At 39.9% G+C, this 8,734-nt stretch overlaps 2 protein-coding genes and 1 pseudogene across 2 annotated transcripts; 1 reads left to right on the top strand and 2 right to left on the bottom strand.

Moving 5' to 3' along the window:
* LOC126793950 (annexin D5-like) lies at positions 1 to 1,248 on the top strand. The gene has a single exon (XM_050520583.1). It carries the CDS (start codon positions 97 to 99, stop codon positions 1,048 to 1,050), a length of 954 nt encoding a protein of 317 aa, XP_050376540.1. The 5' UTR covers positions 1 to 96; the 3' UTR covers positions 1,051 to 1,248.
* Positions 1,249 to 2,195: 947 nt separating this feature from the next.
* Positions 2,196 to 4,636, bottom strand: LOC126793939 (heat shock cognate 70 kDa protein-like; annotated as a pseudogene).
* A 1,645-nt stretch (positions 4,637 to 6,281) lies between these two features.
* On the bottom strand, positions 6,282 to 8,734 carry LOC126793949 (heat shock cognate 70 kDa protein-like). Its single transcript, XM_050520582.1, has 2 exons — positions 8,530 to 8,734; positions 6,282 to 8,064 (listed from the first exon to the last, which is right to left on the bottom strand). Exons 1-2 carry the CDS (start codon positions 8,732 to 8,734, stop codon positions 6,704 to 6,706), a joined length of 1,566 nt encoding a protein of 521 aa, XP_050376539.1. The 3' UTR covers positions 6,282 to 6,703.

The raw sequence follows: 8,734 nt of genomic DNA on the forward strand, positions 1-8,734 counted from the left end.
TCTCACTTCATCATTCTCCAGCTTCCTTTGCCTTTTGCTTTCTCTTCACAACTTGGGTCCTCTTCCCGTTTCTGATTCCATCAACAAGAAACAACAATGTCCTCTCTGACCGTCCCACCGGTCCTGTCCTCCCCAAGAGACGACGCCATCCTCCTCCACAAAGCCTTCAAGGGCTTCGGCTGCGACAAGGCCGCCGTCATCAACATCCTCGCCCACCGCGACTCCACCCAACGCGCCTACATCATGCACGAGTACCGCACCATGTACCACGAGGACCTCAACCGCCGCCTCTCCTCCGAGCTCAGCGGAAATACCAAGAAAGCCCTCCTCCTCTGGACCCACGACCCTCCCACCCGCGACGCCACCATCGTCCGTGAAGCCCTCACCGGCCCCACCGTCGTCGACCTCCGCGCCGCGACTGAAGTCATCTGCTCTCGAACCTCAACACAGATCATGCAGTTCAAACAAATCTACTTCACCCTGTTCGGTTCCTATCTCGAACACGACATCGAGGCTCAAGCTTCGGGAGATCACAAGAACCTGCTTCTCTCTTACGTCGCCACGCCGAGGTACGAGGGTCTGGACTTCGACAGGCTCATGGCGGAGAAGGACGCCAAGGCTTTATTCAAGGCCGGAGAGAAGAAGCTTGGGACGGACGAGAGGAAGTTCATTGAGATCTTCAGCGGGAGAAGCAGCGCGCATCTGAATGCTGTGAGTGCTGCTTATCACAACATGTATGGGAGCTCTTTGAAGAAGGCTGTGAAGAAGGAGACGTCGGGGCTCTTCGAACATGGGCTGGTGACGATTCTGCAGTGCGCTCAACATCCCGGGAAGTATTTCGCCAAGGTTTTGCATAATTCGATGAAGGGTTTGGGGACAGATGATAGTACACTTGTGAGGGTGATTGTGTCGAGGGCGGAGATCGATTTGCAGTACATAAAGGTTGAGTATCAGAAGAAGTACGGCAAGAGTTTGGGTGATGCTGTCAAGTCTGAGACTTCTGGGAATTACAGGGATTTTCTTCTGGCTATTATAGGCCCGAGTCATTAGCCTCAAGTGTGCTGGGTGTTTCAATTTCGTGTCTGTTTATTACTAGTTTAGGCTCTGATCTAGAACTATGGCGCGATTTTTTCATTCCTTGACCTGATTATGTAAAGTTGTGAAATTTGTGGTTGTAGATGATGAAATGTTAGCTTTGATTAAGAAATTTGACATTGCCAAAGAGGCTAGTAGTCCTGTTTCCAAGTTTCTGAAAATTGATGTTCATGTTGAAAACGATAGTAGATTCCTTTATCAATATGTCTACATTCACAATTTGATAGCTTACTTGTAGTATCATGATCTTTTTGTATTGTAAATTGTTGTAACAGGTTAGACTTTGATCTGGACTCCTCCATGGTAGTGTAAACTTTCTTGCTGTACAGTAGGAGTCTGTCAATGTCCATGGCAGTAACATATACAGAATTAAGGAAATTGGGTAACATACAGTTTTCCGATGTCTCCAGTAGGAGCCTTTTTGATGTGTTTCTCTCTGTCAGCTTAGAGCCTTCCTCGCCTGACGGCAAGCCAAGAACCTTATAATGATCTACGTCTAGTCTTGTTCATGTCCATATCTAAATCTTTTATTTTTTATTTATTTATTATTATTATTATTATTTTAAATTTTTTTTTTGCAATACCATATATGTTTCTACGTGAAGCAGATGTAGGCAGAGCTCAGGGGACACTATAAATCCAAACTTGTTAATTGATATGATTCCTTTTCTTAGTTGGAAATTTGAATTTGAATCCAAACTTGTTGCTTAAACATCCAAAGCAATTTCAAGTGATTCTTTGTCTTATGTAATACATAAATCCCGTCAAGCGGCAGAGATGATGAAGAAGCTTTTGATTACTAATTTCAAGTTTAAGTTTGGTCCAGAGGTATCAGTTTTGCAAAAGAAAAAAGTACAACCAAAGAAGTATGTGATCAGGACTCAGGCACCAACAATGTACTAACCAAGCAAAGGGCTCTGCTCCTCTTAGCTACTTCCTAGAATTTGGATCTGGCATTAAACAAGACAAATGTAACAACATCATAAAGCGACAATTAGCTGTGGAACATCTCAGTTATATATGATTATAACACCATGCAAAATGATCATTTCTCAGACTTGGAATTGCGGTGCTACTGTTGAGATCCCAATCTTCTTACCAGAGGACCTTTCCTCAGCGCAAACACTAGGCCCTCTACATCAATTTGAAGCGGATATCCAATTTAGGAACACTAGATTAGGAAACTTGTAAGTTTTGGTTAAGTTTAATGTTCAGCAGAGATGAATGGCATGCATATATGTGATCGGGGAGAAATTACAGAACTACGCTGCCCCTCAGCTATTACACTTCCCCAGATTCTCTATCAGTCTACACAATGGTCTCAAAATAAAGGCTTAAAAGTTCAAGTACAAAAGATGATAACAGCAGCAGTTGAAGATCATTTCGTAAACAAAATTGATTATCTCTTAGCTTATCTTCTCAATTCCCTCAGAAGTACTTCGGTTGCAATTGATTGTGATCCCTTTCTTATTGCCAGTGGATTTGTCCTCAGCTGAGACACTCAAGATACCGTTGGCATCAATATTGTAGCAGACATGAAACTTAGGAACACCTTTAGGAGCTGGAGGAATGTCACGGAGCCAAAATTCACCCAGAAAGTTATTATCCAATGCCTTTTCACTTTCCCCCTCATATATGGAAAATCTGACATTAACTTGGTTGTCAAAAAAAGTTGTAAAGGAACCCTTCTTAGATATTGGTATCCTGGTGTTCCTTGGAATCAAGACACTCATACGACTGTTTCCACCAGTCTCCAGCCCAAGTGAAAGAGGGGTTACATCTAAGAGACTGAAGTTTTGGACCTCTCTATTTCCATTCTCTCCCAAAATTGCAGCATGAGCAGCGGCACCATATGCCACCGCCTCATCTGGATTAATACTCTGGCACAACTTTTTTCCGTTGAACAGATTCTGTAATAGTTCCTGCACCTTTGGAATTCTTGAAGAGCCACCGGCAAGAACAACGTCATGAACATTACTTGTCTCTATATCAGCATCCCTCAAACACTTCTCCACGGGGTCCATACATTTGTTGAAGAGATCCATGTTCAGTTGTTCAAATTTGGCACGAGTAATTGTTATAAAGAAATCGGTACCTTGATCCAAACAGTCGATTTCAAGGTCAGTTGTGGACGCAAATGAAAGTCTCCTTTTTGCCTTCTCACAAGCATTTCTTAACCTCCTTAAAGCTTTGGGGTTTTTACTGACATCCAAATCATGCCTGGTCTTGAATCTCTCAACACAAAAGTTCACCAGATTGTTATCAATGTCTTCGCCTCCAAGATGAGTGTCTCCTGCAGTGGCCTTCACTTCAAAGACACCGTCTCCAATGGTAAGTAGCGAGACATCTAATGTTCCACCACCCAAATCGAATATCATTACATTTCTCTTGCTATACCAACCAGCCTGCTTTTCAAGGCCATAAGCTATGGCTGCAGCAGTCGGTTCGTTGATGATGCGCATCACCTTCAGACCTGCATTGACTCCAGCGTTTTTGGTAGCCTCACGCTGGGAGTTGTTGAAGTAAGCGGGGACAGTTATAACTGCATTTTCTACAGTTGAGTCCAGATACTTTTCAGCTATCTCCTTCATCTTTGCGAGAACCATAGATGAGATTTCTTCAGCTGCAAATTGTTTCTCTTCACCCTGCTGTGTAACCTAGATCATTGGTTTGTCGTTGGCACCTTCAATGACCTTGAATGGCCAGAGCTTCATATCATTTTGAATAGAGGCATCACTGAATCTTCTACCAATCAAGCGCTTTGCATCTGCCAATTTATGTGAAATCAGGGAATTGTTTAGGATATATTGAAATAACATAATATGAACAACATTCAGTTTATTCTGTTACAAATTTTACTAGTAAGTCTTAGCTTGTACAAGGCTAAGATATAAGCACTAAGGTTCAATTGGAATGATATATGCAGTTAGTGAACTGCAATCCCTCTGAATTTTCTTCTCTTGAAATATATGGGAGATTGGATTGTAATAGTGCTCTAGTATATCTACATAGACTCGTTCCGTCCAAATGATTTTCTCGAAGATTTTAAGATTAGAAGCAGTTGATGTGTTTCGAAATCAGATAAAGCATTGGGATTTCTATATGCACACCGCAGCACACGAATACATTCATAGCTATTTTGAGTTTTTGACAGACTACTGCTATATTCCTTAGCATAAGCACTCTTCAGCCAAAGCAAACTCTGAATACAGGAGTTGTCAGGAAACAGAAAACAAATATGTAAGATTTCTGAGAAGAACTACTGAACATACCAAATATAGAGTTGGTGGGATTTCTGATGATCTGGTTAAAAGCTGCATCGCCGATCAATTTCTCAGTATCGGTGAAGGCGACATGAGATGGAGTAGTCCTATTTCCCTGATCGTTCACTATGATTTCAACATGTTCGTGCTGCCAAACCGCAACGCACGAGTAAGTTGTCCCCAGGTCAATCCCTATCGCATGACTTCCGGACATTCTCAACTAGACCAGCGGAAACTGGAAGAAGAATACAACCAGAAGAGAAAATTAAAATGGTCAAGTTCACAGTAGGTGATATTATATTAGAGGAATCCTTTTTGTGGGAACCGGGAAGTTATGACTAGTTTGGTATAGTTTAGCTTTTAAAAGAATCAGATTTTATGCAGTTTAATATATTTTATATTTTATAGTGCTTGTCAACTTTTAAAAAAATCAGCTATTTTTTAGAAATGGTAGGCCACTCATAGTAGCTTTTGATTTTAAAAGCTGTTTTTACAGAGCACAATAAAAGTTAATAATTTATATAAAATCTCAAATAACACTCTTATTTATAATCATTATTATTATATTGAAATAAAATCATGTCTTTTTTTGTCGTCAATTATTTCTACAGCAGTTTTGCTTAGAATTTCTAAGCAATTTATTTACCGACATCACTAAGTAATATTTACCAAACAAAAAACTGTTTTAATTCATAATTGATTATTGTCACAATAAAACAGAAGCATTAAAAAAAATCGCAGCAATACCAATTTGGAAAAGAAAACCCATATAATGTGGTGGTAAAATCACTTAAATAGTTAAAATTGGTGGCTTATGGATAAGCCATGAAAAAGTATTCTTCTAGGCTAAGTTTACTTAGTAAGAATTTTTAGCTATAAAGAAAAGGTGGCCTTACTTGTAGGCCAAGTATTCTTGGACGCTAAGAATTGAATACAGAACTAAGGAATTGGGTCACATACAGTTTATCAAAGTTTCCGAATTTTCATGGGTTAAAGACGAGAAAAATCGATTCATATAATACACAGCAAAATCCTGCAATTTGACAATAGCTTCTGATTTTAATGGTTCGTAGTTCTTTTTATCTCACGTGTTTAAAATTTCTCGACAAATTGATGAACTCGCCACAAAGGCTGCTGCCATATCTTTGCCTATAGGCAGTATGGCACATCACAGAATCTTAAGAGGGAGCTAGTATGATGCAAGTAGTTCCCTTTCCTGTGTTGCGTATAAATGTCCTCATCATCTTCCACACGACAAGAACAACCAACATTAAGATGAAGGTTGTTGGTTAAATGCTTCAATGTTCAACTCCTGTTTAAGGGCTGCTAATCATACATGATTTTGCATTCCTTTGCATCTGCATCCATACAGCTGGATCGGACATGAACAAGATGAAGAAGCTTCACTCGTCAAACTTTCTTGTCTCGAAGAATAAAACTGTTCTACATAGTCCATGAATGAAGCAGAAGTACAGAGCTAAGAAAAAAGTTGTATCGATGCAGTTCTGTCACATACTACAGCACAAAAACGTGCAAATTTGCCTTGCTCTTTACCTCCTGGCTTTCTTTGCAAGTTCTTGAGGTATATATCCAAGATCTCCATGAAAGACATGTAACTGAAAGAGCAAGCTAAATTAGAATATAGCCATCAGGAAGTACTGATGAACCAGCTGCTAAATTTGAGTGACCTTCAAATTTCAAGTGATTCTTTTTGTTATTCATTGATTCGAAGTTTAAGGTTGGTCCAGATATATCATTTTGCAAAAGAGGAAAGTATATGGCATGTACCAAACAAAAACAAGTACGCCATCAGCAGTCAGCATTGTTGGTTGCACTCAATAAGAAAAGCGCTAGCTTTCACTATCCAGAATTTGAACTATCATTACACAACACAACCGGTGGAATATAACATAATCATACAGCAACAGCAACAGCAACAGCTAGTTGAAGAACATCTCACTTACGTTATGATTATAACACCAAAATTATCATGTTTCAGCCTTAGCAGTTGCCCTGTAACTGTTGGTTGTGATCGCATTCGTAATTGAGAATTTGTGAACAAATTCAAACCAGACATTCAACTTATATAAACACTCGGGGTGCAAGATGAGGAAGCTCGAAAGTAGTAGTTTAATATCAATGTTCAAATAGGGATGAATAGCTGCAGCCTGCATGGCATGTATGAGATCAAAAATAATCAAACAAGCAAAGCCCTGCCCTTCAGCTACCCAAATTTCATCGAACAGCATAACTGTCTCAAAATAGAGGCTTAAGAGTTCCAATATGAAAGTAAATGGCCATGTTGAAGAATGAAGATCAAATCAAAAGGCAAAAGAATTATCTCTTTAGTTCATCCTCTCAATTCCCACAAACGTTGTTCTGTTGCTATTGATTGTGACCCCGTTCTTCTGACCAGTAGACTTGTCCTCAGCGGAAACACTCAAGATACTGTTGGCATCGATATTAAAGCAGATATTGAAGTCAGGAACACCCTTAGGAGCTGGAGGAATACCGCGGAGATGAAATTTACCCAATAAGTTATTATCTAATGTGGTATCACTCTCACCCTCATAAATGAGAAATCTGACATCAACTTGGTTGTCATATAAAGTAGTCAAAGGCCAGTTCTTAACTACAGGAATTTTGGTGTTTCTTGGAATCACAATTTGCATGGAATTGCCTGCACCAACCTCCACTCCAAGTGAGACAGGGGTAGCATCCAAGAGAGTGAAGCCTTGAAGTTTAACATCTTCTTTCCCACTCAGAACTGCAGCATGAACGGCAGCTCCATATGCAATCGCTTCATCCGGATTGATACTCTGGCAGAGCTTCTTTCCCTTGAAAACATTCTGTAATAGTTCCTGCACCTTCGGAATTCTAGAAGAGCCACCAGCAAGAACAACGTCATGAACATTACTTATCTCTATATCAGCATCCCTCAAACACTTCTCCACTGGCTCCATACATTTGTTGAAGAGATACATGTTCAGTTGTTCAAATTTGGCACGAGTAATTGTTGTAAAGAAATCAATACCTTGATCGAAACAGTCAATTTCAACGTCAACTGTGGACGCAAATGAAAGTCTCCTTTTTGCCTTCTCACACACATTTCTTAACCTCCTTAAAGCTTTGGGGTTTTTACTGACATCAAAATCATGCCTGGTCTTGAATCTCTCAACACAAAAGTTCACCAGATTGTTATCAATGTCTTCGCCTCCAAGATGAGTGTCTCCAGCAGTGGCCTTCACTTCAAAGACACCATCCCCTATGGTAAGTAGCGATACATCTAATGTTCCACCACCCAAATCGAATATCATTACATTTCTCTTGCCATACCAACCAGCCTGCTTTTCAAGGCCATAAGCTATGGCTGCAGCTGTCGGTTCATTGATGATGCGCATCACCTTCAGACCTGCATTGACTCCAGCGTTTTTGGTAGCCTCACGCTGGGAGTTATTGAAGTAAGCGGGGACAGTTATAACTACATTTTCCACAGTTGAGTCCAGATACTTTTCAGCTATCTCCCGCATCTTTGTAAGAACCATAGATGAGATGTCTTCAGCAGCAAATTGTTTTTCTTCGCCCTGGTATGTGACTAAGATCATTGGCTTGTCGTTGGCCCCTTCAATGACCTTGAATGGCCAGAGCTTCATATCATTTTGAACAGAGGTATCACTGAATTTCCTACCAATCAAGCGCTTTGCATCTGCAAATGATCAAATCCATCCCCAATTTAGAAACAAAAAACAGGGAATAGGAGAGATAGAAGTCATAGAACTGACAATATATGAACAATTCTAAGTTCATTTGTTTAAACTTACTAGTATTAGTTTTAGCTTCTACAAATCTAAGACATAGGTACTAGGGTTCAACAAAAGTACTTTTATTTGATCATTATATGCAATTAGTCAATTTCAATTCATTTGTTTTTCCAAATTTCTATAAATTAAAATCTTGAAATATATGGAATACATACTCGATTATGGTAGCCCATTATATCCATATAGAAGTAGAACCATTTCACCCAAACGAGTCCTGACTTAGACAGATCCATAGCTATTTAGACAGATTACTTCAACATCTTGTAAGCCAAAGCAAATTCTTTTAAGATGAGTCGTCATGAAACAGAAAACAAATATGTAAGATTTCTGAGAGGAGCTACTGTACATACCGAATATAGAGTTGGTGGGATTTCTGATGATCTGGTTAAAAGCTGCATCGCCGATCAATTTCTCAGTATCGGTGAAAGCAACATGAGATGGAGTAGTCCTATTTCCCTGATCGTTCACTATGATTTCAACATGTTGGTGCTGCCAAACCGCAACGCACGAGTAGGTTGTCCCCAGGTCAATCCCTATTGCATGACTTCCGGACAT

The sequence above is a fragment of the Argentina anserina genome, chromosome 5 (genome assembly GCF_933775445.1).
Source record: "Argentina anserina chromosome 5, drPotAnse1.1, whole genome shotgun sequence".
NCBI lineage: Eukaryota > Viridiplantae > Streptophyta > Magnoliopsida > Rosales > Rosaceae > Argentina > Argentina anserina.